Below are 12704 nucleotides of genomic sequence, written 5' to 3' on the forward strand. Positions count from 1 at the left end.
CCGCGGGGCCGGAGAGCCGCTGCGGACCGGAGAGGCGGCCTCCAGCCCGCCCCGCCCGGCAGCAGGGCTGGGCCTGGCTCGGCCCGGCCCCAGCGCCGCCCGTCCCGGCAGCGCGGAGCTCCGCCGCCCGGCCCGGCCCGCCGCGGCCGCTGTCGCCATGGCGATAAGCCCCGCAGCCAACCGCGCGCCGCTTCCGCTGACGTCCGCCCCGACACGTGGATCCAAGATGGCGGCGTCGGCGGCGATGGTGAGTGCGGCGGCGGGGCCCGGCCCGGCCCCGCGGCGGCCCCGCGTCCCCCCCGCCTCCTCCTCGGCCTCGGCCGGGCCCGGCGGGCGCGGGCAGGCGGCGCGGCCCGGGGGGCGGCCCCGGCTGCGGGGCGCTGCGAGGGGGCTCCGGCTCGGGCCTGCACCGCGCCGGGAGGGACGCGGCGCCCGGCCCCCAGCCCCGCCGGCCCCCGCGCCTCCCCTCGCCTCCCCTCGCCCCGTCCCCGCGGGCTGCGGTCGGGGAAGGCTCCCCGGTTCCGCCTGGGGCCTTGTGGCCGTCCCGCGTCTCCCGGGTGCGTCCCGGCGGTGTCCCCGGGGGAGGGCAGGGGCGGGGCAGGGCTCGGTGCCCCCGGGCCCGGCGGCGCGGAGCGGGTCCCTGCCGCGCCAGCCCCGCCCTCCCTCGGTAGCAAAACTGCCCTCCTCCGCCTCGGCTCCGCTTCCGCGGTTCACGGCGTTGTCTGGGCAGGAGCGACACCGGGCCGGGGGCTCCACCGGGGGGGCACGGCCGCGGCGTGAGCGGGGACTTGGGGCGCTCCCGGCGGTAGGGAGCACCGGGCGCCCTTTCCTCCCCCGCGCAGTTCTCTCGCAGGGGAGCGTTGGCCTGAACCAGGCGCTCAGGCCAAGTAAAGAGGCCGTTGCGTTGCGTGCGGTGTTGACAGGTGCTTGGCAGCGATTATCGACTTGGGGCGCGAGCAGCCGCTTCACCCCCCCGCGTCTCGGCCTCTCTATTATTGTTCTTGAGTTATTCCCTGAATCCTCGGAGAGCTGAAGTTGTTTCTAGTGGGAATTTGCTAAGGTAGGCGAGCATCGGTGGCACCTCATGGAGGAGAAAATGAGCTGCTGAGACGTTAATTATCTGCCTGAAGTTGTAGTAGCAAAATGGATTTTCCTCCTTGCTTTCACAGAAGGATATTTCCTTGATGATGTGTTGTAAGAATAGCTGTATGAATAAATGATGTGTGCTGATGCAAAGGTCGCTGCTGGCCAGGGTGGCGGATGTGAGGTGACTCATGTAGTGTAAAGACTGGCAGAAACGGGAAGGGAGATTGGAAGAGCGGAGGTTTTCATTTAGTTTGCTTTAAGCATCTTCATACTCTGCCGGCTTTCTCCGAGGCAGGGAGGAGGGAGCGTCTGCGCTGGCTTTGAGAGCTGAAGATGGTCCTACTGGGAATTTCCTTGTAGCCTTCTCTTTTATGAAAGGCAGAGAAGACTGTTAACAGCTCTCCTGGTGTCAAAGGAGCTCTCTGAAATCAATGTGAATGCAGCACTTGTCTCCCTTCGAAAGGCTTTCAGTGACTCCTCCGAGCGCAAGGGTGAGCTGGGCAGAGATGCAATAAAGATGAGCTTGTCCAAACGGTTGTCAAGAACGTCCAACGAGGCAGCCCTCGCAAAAGGGGCCGAGCCTCAGGCTGGCACCTCGGAGCGGGGAAGAGCAGGTGCCGTTAGCACTGTGGTGTCCCGTTAATGTGCCTGAGGGCAGGATAAATGATTTTTGTTTTCCTCCCACAAAGTGGTGGGTTGTGTCTTTCCTCCCTTTCTGTCACCATATGAAAAAGTTTCGGGAAGTGGAACGGGATATCGGAGCTTTGTGAATCCAGCTGGACAAATGGCTCTGCCTAGGTTGTGTTTTCCCCTGGTTTTCTTTGAAACGGTCTCTGAAAGTTAAAAGCTCTTGATTATGGCTGTTTGATGTCCCTTTTGCCCTTCTCTGCAGAAAAGAAATGGGACGATGTCAATCGTCTCATTCATAGGATATCATCGTTGTCGCTTCCTACTTCTTTTTTCTCCCTTTGAGCAAATACTATGTTGTGTTTTTACATTCATATGTGGATTATGAAAGAATGCTTGAAACTGCTGCTGCTCAAAGGTTTCTCCAGGTTGTCAGTCCATAGAAAACACTTGCCAGTAACTCGGGCAGGGATGTCCTGGACGCGAACGGCCCGGGCGCGGGCCCTCTGGGTTACGTTAGAGCCTGTTGGCAGAGTGCCATGGGGGGAAGCTTCTTGTCGGCTTCTGTTTCCCCTTTCCCTTAAATAAATGTTGGGGTTCAGACTCTGGCGGCGGTAGCTTCAGGGGCCGTAGGGCAGCGCACACGTGTGCGTGGTAGCGGCACAAATGCACGTTGTAGGGTCTCTGCACGCTTGGTCAGGCTGGCATTTAGCTAAACAGGTCCTCTGTTTTGGCGGCGTGTTTTGTAAACCTTTGTGAGTTCGCAGAAAATGGCAATATTGTTTAAGTCTTTCTAAATGAGATAAGTCAGAGAAACTGCGTCCTGGAATTGTTTGCAAATATCAAGCCTGGTGATAATTATCCAGAAGTACCTTCTCGGGAAGGGTTTGTGTGTGAACGCCTGCTCTCGTTGCTGTGCACAGGACAAGAAATACTGTTAGAAGGGCTGCAAGGGAGGTTTGAGTTAATTTATTATGCTTCATTCTGAAGTTAATTACAGGAATAGATTTTCAGAATCTTTCAAGAGAGATCCCGCAGGCTTCAGGATTAGCTGCTGCTGCCCTCGGACGGGTGTGCCGAGTTCTGTGACGATGGGGAGAGCGGCTGACGCCGCTGCTCGGAGGGGTGGGTAGCGTAGCGGTGCTTGCAGCAGCGCTGGCAGTGCCCGGCCTGCGCCGTGCCGGTGTTCCCAGGGTGACGCTCTCTGCCTGGTCTCCTGCCGCGATTCCTGCCCGCGCGAGAGAAAAATCCGAGTGCGACTTCTGTCGGGGTCCTGTGTGCAGAAGGAATATAGTGACGTTTGAAATAGATTTTTTTTCTTTTTCTTTTTTGAGAGAAAGAGGTTTGCTTTCCTTCAGCAGGCTTTTTGCGTGTGATAGATCACTTCAGTGTCAGCAGTGCTTCTCACCAGGCGCGGTGATTTGGGGGACAGGGGCAGGAGGGGTTGGTTGTGCTTCTGCAGTTACTTCTCTCGTTTAGGTCAGATTCTCCTAAGAAAGGGTCTCTTGCCAGTGTGTGTCTGCATGTACGCATATAGTGAAATAATAAGGCTTAGCCAATCCATATTATTTTTGTCTACATGCAGCTGGGTTTTTCTTGATCTGGAGTTGTGCATATTTGTTGTGCTAGTTGTTGCTTCGTTGTACGATTTCCTGGCACCTCAGATGCAAGACTGTCATCTGAGAGATTTTTTTTTTTTTTTTTTGTGCATGTGTTTTGAAATGTAAATAATCGGTAAAGGCCCCGAAGGCGGTGTCTCCTGTCTGCTGGAAGTCTGCGCCTCGCCAGGGCTCCGTGACTGAGCTAAAGCAGAGCTCCGTCCTGCACGTTTTGCCCTTGCGTAGGAGAGAACTTAGCTTGCAGGTCTCTCTCAAATGAGAGGATTGCCTGGCCAGGCCCGTGAGTTATGCAGAAGCTTTGGCACGTGTCCGTGTTGTCATTGCTAAGCTGCTGCCTTCGTTTGGAGAAGATGAAGCACATCTGTCGATACGAAAGCAAAGATCCTGATAAGAAGGGCCCCCAGCTTCTGCTGGGTTAGGAGCCTGCACTGGGCATTTCTTTCAAGTTTCACTTCCAAAGCTCCCCCACCTGTTGCATAGCAGCGTTCCCATTTCTTGCTACCAAATGTTTTTTCCTGGCAAGGCTTTCTGTAGTCCCCCTCTTGTCTTTTCTGTTGCCTGGTGCTGCCTGAGTCATCGTCATCTGTATGCAAAGAGCCTGATTTCTGCCAAAGGTGTCATCAAAAATTTCATCTTCCATGTGCTTGCCTGTCTCCCGAGCGCCTTCCAGAGTTCTGTCCTGATCTTGTCATCTTGCAAGCTCTCCAGGGCAAGGATGGCACCAGCGCGTTTTTGGTTTTTATTGAGTAATATTGTGCTGTGTGTGTCTGGCACTTCAGCGACAAAGGAAGCGAGATAATTGCTCCAGGTCGCTGGCTGCGGTAGAGCGCGATGCAGGACAAGAGCGCTGTTTCCTTCCAGCGCTTCACCTGCCCGGGAGACCTTTTCCTACTCGGCTGGAGAGGCACAGGGCGCTCTTTTACAGAATCAGAGAAAGCAAAGTTTAGTGAAGCACAGAAAACAAGCCCCACATTGCTTCAAGGTGGACCTGCGTTGAAGTCCAAGCCATTTTAAAAAGAGTGCTTCCCAGTTGCTTTCCAGATGAGGCATTTTGCCTGCTCTAAGTGCATGGAGCTGTACTTAGAACAGATCTGAAAATCTTCCTTGGAAGCAAAAAAGGTAGTTTAGTATTAACGTGTTTTATGTAGGTTCCTAGCATTTGCATCTTAAATACATCGTAGGCAGCAGTTGGGTTTCTTATTGCTGCAGCATTAGCTGAAGAGTTGTCCAACCAACGTTGGTTTTCCAACGGTGCCGTACGTGCAGGAGAACGGGCTGAAGCTGGTAATACAATGAGATCATACCAGAGTTGATATTCTAATCCAGCCAAGCTGCTGCTGTCTAATACCCTTTAAAGCTCGATTTTCATTTCACAGCCGTCCTGCTCGTGCTCGAGCTGGGTTACCTGAGGTAACGGTAGAGACTGGGGAAGCAGCAAAGTCCGTTAAAGGGCTTGCTGCCGCCGCTGTCGTACGGGGTCTGGTTTGTGGTGGAGCCCCCGTGGAGCTGATTGAACCTTCCAGCCTGACCCATGTCCCCACTCCCTCAAAAAGGGGTGAAAACTTTTTTTGCCATGTTACTGAGCTGTGTCGTGGCCCGGTGAGGTGAGAGGAGCGGACCAGGAGGGAGCGGTGATGTGCCCGTCCCGTTGGATGCAGCGAGCGGTTAGTTTGGTGTCAAAGCGTACCCGGCACTAACCACTCCGCCGCAGGCAGCGGCGTGGGAGCACCAGTCTGCAGGCGGCCACAGGGTAACTCCTGACGTGCAGAGCTGACAGAAATCCGGTGCCAGGGCTGCAGCCCTCTTCTCTCGTAATCCATGGGGTTTTCTAACACAGGGGTCTGAGGTGGGTGGGGGTGGAAAGGTCAGATGACAGCCTGCTAGATGAAGGGTGTTACAGATAAGAAGTGCCTTTTTCTTGTGGCTGAGCAAAGCCGATGTTTTCTTAATCGCGGATGAAGAAACAGAGACACAGAGAGCGGAAAGTGACTTGATGAGCGTCACAAACCAAAGTTAAGAACAGCTTTTGTGAATTTAATTTGTGTTTAATCGCCTGACCGCACAGCCTTCCTCATGTCTGGGATGAACACTTTCAGCGTTGTTGCACGTCTCTAATGTTGTTCCCACATTTCTGTTGTATTTTAACATTTCTTCTCCTTTTTGCAGGAAAGGCTAAGATATATGCTGGTCTTGCTGTTGTTGCTGCATGGTACAGACTCTTTCTATGTACCTGGCGTGGCTCCTATCAACTTCCACCGCAATGATCCTGTAGAAATAAAGGTGGGATGAACTTAGATGGAGCTGTTAGTCTGTTTGTTTTGGGTATTCTTGTGTTTTGTTTTTTTTCCTTCTTTATATCGTAGCAGCTAAGTGGGACTAGAAAGTCAAATTTGGGGATCCTGTTACTAAAATTTTGGGGGCAGGTATTTTCTCTTTTTCACCACATTCGTGTGGGCTGTTGGGGGTGAGCAGCCCTCAAGTGCTCACTGTTGTCAATTTACCCTGCAGTTCCCAACACGATTCTCTTTCTTGCTGCTGAGATCTTCTACCACATTCCTTCAGCAGTTGCAGAGAGTCCTCAAGATGTTGCTCCATTTGGGAAGAGAGCCCTCTTTCTCATTGTAGCTTTGAAGTGAATTTAATCTGAGCTTTTTCTGCAGCGTTATGCTGACTCCCAGAGTGCTTACAGGGCGTGGGCCTTTAGGTGGTAGGTGAGTGGTGGAATAAAGAAGTGGTTTGAATCAGACCTTTTCAATTTTTTTCTTCTACCCAATTTGCTCGTGTTGTGTCTTCAAGTGAGATTTGTGATAAGCCCTTTCCGAGTGCAGGCATTTGTCCTTGAGCGTTGCAGATCTTGCAGCCCAGGCTTGCTGAAGGCTGTTCCTGTGCAGTGTTGCTGGTCGAGGATGATGGAGCTGCTTCACCCCTACAGGAGGAAGCCAGGCTTTGTTTCCAGACATCAGCAATTTATAGCCCATTTCATTTATTTTTCTAAAGCTGTGGCCTCTGTCTCAGCAAAATCCAGCACCCTTGAGGATGCTGAGGCTTGCTGCTCCCACGTGAAGCACAACGCTATTTGCTCTCTGGCCACAGGCTGCCAGACGTAGGCTATTTTTAAGCAAATGAGACTTGCCTGTGGCTACGGTAAGCTTCTCAGAAGAAGAGGGTATTGGAATGGCTGTTCTCAGAGGGATTTCGTGAGCCAAGTGCTTCCTCAAGTGATAAGGCAAGTCAGCGTGTTTGCCAGCGCTCTTCCAATAAATGAGCTTGGCTGCATTACAAAACACTCCTGGTTTTCGGAGCAACTGTGGCCTTGGCTGTCGTGCTGTGTCTCTGCGCTTCCCTTGTGCCATGCGATTTCTGGAACTCTCCAGAAACGTTTAGATTTTGTCACTGCCCATTGTCTTCCCAATCTGATGGCTCTCTGGCTTTCCTTACAGAGATAAAAACTGTTCAGCTCTTCGTGTCACCAGAGGCCAGACCTCTAGGTCCAGTGTGACATGAATTTTTTTTTTTTGAGGAAACAACTGCAGTCCTGTATGAAATGTGACTCTGGAATCTCTTTCTAGCTCTTTGTTATTTCTTAGAACTTCACTGAGTCATAAGCCTGTGAAACCAATCCACCACGCTTCTTTCTTCAAGTGTTTCTCTGTTTGTGAATGAATTGCTGCTAACTCATAGTGCAGAGAATGTACAGCTGGGAATTGTGCAAAAGGGAAGAAAGCTGGAGCTCTCCCAGGAACATCAGTCTCCTTTTTTTACAGCTTCCAAAAGTGAGCTTTCTGGGAGGTGTCCTGAAGTAAGCTTCAGCTTCTGGCTGATGCTGAGAGGATAGGAAACAGAGTTCTTTCGTGGGGATAATCCTTCCCTTCTTCCTCCAGGCTGTGAAGCTCACCAGCTCGCGAACCCAGCTACCATACGAGTACTACTCGTTGCCCTTCTGCCAGCCCGCCAAGATAACGTACAAGGCTGAGAATCTTGGTACGTATCTGCTGAACAGCCTGCTCCCCCGCGGTAAGTGGGCTGCCGTTTGTGAGCTGCGTGAGGGTATGTTTACAAGAGTACAAGCAAATGCAAATGTCATCTCTAGTAAACTGTTCGTGGGGAGCCTGCTTCCTCTAATTCGTTATATGCCGGCTGTTTGCAAACTAGGATGTCCGTATAATGGAAAGAGGAAACACCTTTCCTGACGGAGGGCATGTAACCTGCTTCATAAGTAGAGCTTGATACTTCCAGCAAAATAACTAAACCATCCTTCCATCTTATCCTTGCATCTGTGGTCACAAAGGAGACTTGCTGTCATCATTCCAGCGCTGCCAACCCAGTGGCGGGATCAGTGGCGAGAAGCCTGGCAGTCTCTCACCCTGCCTTTATTTTCCTGTTTTCCAGGTGAGGTTCTTCGGGGGGACCGAATTGTAAATACACCTTTCCAGGTTTCCATGAACGTGGAGAAGAAATGTGAAGTTCTGTGCAACTTGCCCAATAAGCCGGTCACTCTGACAGTGGAGCAGAGCAAGCTGATCGCCGAGCGGATCAGGGAAGATTACTACGTCCATCTGTGAGTCACCTCGAGCCTGGGTTGTGTCAGTGGGGATTCTCTGTTGTGGACAAATTTGATCTGAAATCTGTGTTTCCAGCATTGCTGATAACCTCCCTGTGGCAACACGGCTGGAGTTTTATTCCAATCGTGAGGAAGAGGAGAAGAAGAAGGAGAAGGATGTGCAGTTCGAGCATGGCTACAGGCTTGGGTTTATGGACGGTAACAAGGTAGAGAATCCAGATGCTGTCGGAGGGGTACCTGGAGGAGCTCCGGGTGTCTGTCAGAGGCCGTTAGCAGTCTACCGGAGAGCATCAGGATTGGGAGTGCAACCGAAAGGTTTTATAAAGAGCAGAAATACGAGAGAGAGGTTTCTTACTGGAAGAAGGGGGTGGGTGCTGGACTGCTGGTGCGAGAGCCAGGAGTCCTGGCTTTGCCTCACTGTATAACGCTGGGCAACCACATGCGGTGGTTTCCCTCAGTAGAACGAAGGCTGCCTGATCTTTGACCGTCTTGGAGCATCTTGTATTAAGGAAAAAAAAAAAAAAAAGGTCAAGTGTTTATGGGAGGAAAAGCTGCTTAAGTTTGCAAACAGAAACTTAGCATGTGTATTCCTGCAGATATTTTCTGCGATGGTGTGCCCTAAGATGAGCTGTTGACGTATCAGATGCATCTGTTTATCACACTCGAGTGTTCAGCTGCACAGGCAGCTCTGATCGCTTGAGCCTAAGTTCTTAGGGGTGAATGAACCTGCTGTGCCAGCTCGGGGTCGCTCTGCCTTGTTCGTTACCAGGCGAGGTAAGAGCCTGTTGAAATGCGAGGTTAGGACGGCTGTGGGCCCCCCGAGCCTGGGGAAGGCGTGTCTGCCTGCTGGAAGGAGCAGGCAGAAAGCTCGGGGTTGTAGCTGCCGAGGTCTTTCCAACCTGAACTTGGTGATTCTGCTGCCGCTGAATGCATAGCGAGATGTGAGAGAGAATGATATTTTCCAGGCCAGAAACAGACCGAAGCGTTGTCCCTGATGCCTGGGGCGGCTGAGGTGTTACCTTTTCAACACCTCTATTCTCTCCTCTTGTTGTTTTAGCTTTGGAAAGCGTTAGCCTGATCTTGCTCTGTAGCACAATGCCTCTGGGAACAGTTGGAGTCTTTAGTTTTCTGCACCGAAGCTGCTTTCTGCAGTTGTTGCTTCTAAACTTGCGCTGTTCATCCCTCAGGGTGCTAACATTTTATTTAATGTCAATCTGTTTTAGTTCTACCTGCACAACCACCTCTCCTTCATCCTTTACTACCACAGAGAGGATGTGGAAGAAGACCAGGAGCCCACCTACCGGGTTGTGCGCTTTGAAGTGATTCCCCAAAGTATTAAACTAGAAGGTGAGAGACTCTCAGGGAGGGGAGCAAAGGAGAAGAACCTCTTGTAGGGCCAAGAGCTGAGTGCCACTGATGTATCAGGTGCCAGTTGTTGCTTCTGCTATGGTCTCGGGCCACAGAAATGGGGGAGTCTGAATTATTAGAACGATAAACGCCTTTGTTGTTAAGGAAGTATCAAAAATAGAGATATATCCTTGAAATGCAATCTGTGGAAAATTAATTCATATAAAAAGATTGGGGTTTGGGGGTTGGGTTTTTTCCGGTGTCATCTAGTGTGAAGTATGCATGGCATCGAGCTCTTACTGTGGCCCAGATCTGCCCCACTGGGACACCACATGCTGGTCCAGAGGCCCACGGAATGTCTGGAACTGTTCTAGGGGGGCTGAATGTTAAAAATAATGGTTAGGGGGAAAGAACTTCCACCTCAGTGAGCCCAGCCTGACACAGGTGTCTCGGAGGGAGCTTGCTCATCATGTGTATCATCCCGTGCAACTCTCCTCTGGCAGCAGCAGGCTCTGTTGGAGAGGTCTCGTTTCTCAGCGCATCATGTGGAACAGAGGATTTGCTCATGATCTAGATCCTTGGCTTCAGAGCCTCTGGCTTTTATCCTTCCAGTTAAGAAAGCCCTATGCATAGCCTTCCTTAAAGTTCGTTAATGGTGCTCCACTTCTGATCGGAAGAATAGTTTTGCAAAGTGGAAAGCGGGTGAGAAAGGAATGAGTGCGTCCCCTGCAGTACTGGGAGTAATCGCAGCCCAGCGCCTTAGGGCTCCCTGGGCCAGGCTGACCAGCGGGAGAGGTGGTGCCTGGAGGGAAGGGCTGACCTAGCGCGTGCCGTGTTTTCCCTTACAGACTTGAAGGCTGATGAGAAGAGTATGTGCACCCTGCCTGAAGCCACGGGCTCTGCCCCTCAGGAAATAGATCCTTCTAAAGAGAACCAGTTGCTCTTCACCTATTCTGTCCGCTGGGAGGTGAGGGAGCAATGGGAAGCTGGCTGGCAGCTTCCTACCCCTGCCTGGCACTGACTGGCTGGCAGTCAGCAAGTGTCTGTCACAGAGGTGGTGTGGAAGACACTGGGAACTTGCTGGTATGAGAAGAACTTTCCTGTTCTTTCAGGAAAGTGACATTAAATGGGCTTCCCGCTGGGACACCTACCTGACCATGAGCGACGTGCAGATTCACTGGTTTTCTATCATTAACTCGGTCGTGGTCGTCTTTTTCCTTTCAGGTGAGTGAGATGTGGGGGGTGAAGAAGGCTTTACCGTTAATCTGCAGGGCCCTTTCCTTAAGCCTTAGCTGCAGGGGGCTCGAGGAGGACGTGGCCATGCCTGAACCTGATCGGAAGGGGCAGGAAACGAACATTAGCACATAAAACCTCCTGGTTCAGGCAGCGCCCATGGGGTCAGACAGTTACGCGCTTCTGCTCTCTGACTGGGGTAGCTGAGGGAGTAGAACGTGGTTAACGCACATCTTGCGTGTCCGTATTTAAGGAAAAAAACTGCTGAGGAAAGCCGCAGTGCCCCGTTCCTGCTGGAATACTGCCTTCCCTGCTCCCTGGGGTTTTGTTTCTGTCCTTGCTGAAGGCTGGGGGAGATGGCTCATGACTCAAGGCCTCCTCTCCTAGCCAGAGCTGTGTGGTGGTGGGAGCCGTGTTGTTGCACAGCGTGAGAGCAGCACAGCCGTGTAGGAGCCTCTGAGCTAAACTCAGTTTGTGCTTGTTTTCAGGTATTCTCAGCATGATCATCATCCGGACTCTCCGGAAGGACATTGCTAACTACAACAAGGAAGATGACATTGTACGTGTTTGTTCTTGGGGCTGGGATCAGAGAGGGAGGGAAGCACAGATGAGGAGGGGTCGAGTCTGAAGGCTTGGATGTATTGGCTCTTCCCTGGCTCCTGTTTTGCTTCGAGCCCTGAAGACGGGAGGGGCAGTGCTGTCACGTGCTGTCACGACACCTCTGTAGAATGGCAGATGACCGGTTCAGATGTCTTCAGACCTAAGTAACGACCGCAGACAGTTCCATAAATGCGTGCCCTGGCGCTGGCCGTTCAGGTCTGAACTGGCTTAAGCCCAAGAGGAAGGAAGCTTAACTAGAGTGATAAAATTCTGTAGAAGAACTGGATACAGGGCAATTCACCTCTTCGGCTGGCTGTGGTGGGATGTTCATTTCCACCGTTAGACTGTACCGAAATACCTTCTTTTCCTGTTCTTGCGACAGGAAGATACTATGGAGGAATCTGGTTGGAAACTTGTGCATGGAGATGTCTTCAGGCCTCCGCAGTATCCTATGATCCTCAGCTCTCTCCTGGGTTCTGGAATTCAGCTCTTCTGTATGATCCTGATCGTCATCTGTAAGTGGCACGTGTCACATGGGGTGGCTGTAACGAGAAGAGGAACGATGCTCAAGGGCATTTGCAGCGCCCATTGACTTCAACCCGTGCTCACCTTAGCTTGAGTGAGGCCGCGTCAGGCTGCTTCCCGTTGCGGGGCTGATCTGTAGGCCCGCGCTCAGCATTTCTGAGTTTCTAGATAGCATTTCCCAGCCGAAGGCATCTTTTTGTCTATCTGTTGCCTGTTACCAAGATAGGAGCCCTGGGTGACGGTGGGCTGAGAGACGTTTGCACGTGTGTGCCTTGCCTTCTGAGCGGCACCTGCTCAAATCTCTGGGGCAGTGGAGGCTGAAGCAGGGTCTGTAGCTTGAGGTCAAAGCTGTGGCTCCCTCTGTCTGGCCAGCGCTGGAGGCTGTGGGTGCGTTATGCTTTGGAGGAAGGGAGGTCTTTGCAGAAGGCAGAGGTTCCAGGCGGCTGTGGTCTGCGCGTGGGCCGGGCCCCCGGCCTCCAGATGCTGGCTGGCACCCGTACGCCAGAGCTGCTGTTCTTTCTCCTTTTCTCCCTCCGCAGTTGTTGCTATGCTGGGGATGCTGTCGCCTTCAAGCCGGGGCGCGCTGATGACTACCGCCTGCTTTCTCTTCATGTTCATGGGGTAGGTGTCTCCACTGCTTCCCACAGCAGCGCTGTCCTGCCCGCCCTGCCGCTCCCTCTCCCCAACAACAAAAGCTGATTTTCTTTGTCTTGGCTTGTTTCTGTCCAGGGTTTTTGGTGGATTCTTTGCTGGCCGCTTATACCGGACTCTGAAGGGACATCGATGGAAGAAGGGAGCCTTTTGTGTGAGTCTTGTGCTGTTCTGTGCTGTTTATCCAGGTTTGCTGATGGCAAGATACGTGGATAAGCCCCACGCATATTTGTGGGTAGGGGGACGCAGCCTGGCTGTGCTGCAGAGATTTGGTGTGGGTTGAGTCCTCGCAGCTTTGCGTGACAGGGCGAACACCGGCGCACGTACTACGGTGAAGCAGGAGGATTGTCGAGATCCTCCCCACAGCCCGGCCGCTGTGTGTTAGTGCTGTAACAGAAGGGATGCTTCCTCCACACGTGCCCTGTCCCAGCGATGGACTCCTTCAAGAGAAACAT

At 52.5% G+C, this 12704-nt stretch overlaps 1 protein-coding gene across 5 annotated transcripts in view; it reads left to right on the forward strand.

Annotated features, from left to right (window-relative positions):
- Window positions 1–20: 20 nt before the first annotated feature.
- TM9SF4 (transmembrane 9 superfamily member 4) overlaps window positions 21–12704 on the forward strand; it is a 17487-nt gene continuing 4803 nt past the window's right edge. For all 5 annotated transcript variants that reach the window (XR_015702983.1, XR_015702984.1, XR_015702985.1 and 2 more), the window contains exons 1-12: window positions 21–247; window positions 5499–5612; window positions 7214–7313; window positions 7722–7890; window positions 7970–8099; window positions 9117–9240; window positions 10089–10207; window positions 10353–10464; window positions 10962–11032; window positions 11456–11588; window positions 12138–12219; window positions 12328–12403. Coding sequence is in view for 1 of the 5 variants with exons in the window: in XM_087749985.1 (XP_087606111.1) it covers window positions 158–247; window positions 5499–5612; window positions 7214–7313; window positions 7722–7890; window positions 7970–8099; window positions 9117–9240; window positions 10089–10207; window positions 10353–10464; window positions 10962–11032; window positions 11456–11588; window positions 12138–12219; window positions 12328–12403 (1320 nt within the window). In the remaining 4 variants the exon portion in view is untranslated. The remainder of the gene's footprint in view (window positions 248–5498; window positions 5613–7213; window positions 7314–7721; window positions 7891–7969; window positions 8100–9116; window positions 9241–10088; window positions 10208–10352; window positions 10465–10961; window positions 11033–11455; window positions 11589–12137; window positions 12220–12327; window positions 12404–12704) is intronic.

The sequence above is a fragment of the Nipponia nippon genome, unplaced genomic scaffold (genome assembly GCF_047370975.1).
Source record: "Nipponia nippon isolate SJK-2023a ecotype South Korea unplaced genomic scaffold, ASM4737097v1 scaffold_13, whole genome shotgun sequence".
NCBI classification, from domain to species: Eukaryota; Metazoa; Chordata; class Aves; order Pelecaniformes; family Threskiornithidae; genus Nipponia; species Nipponia nippon.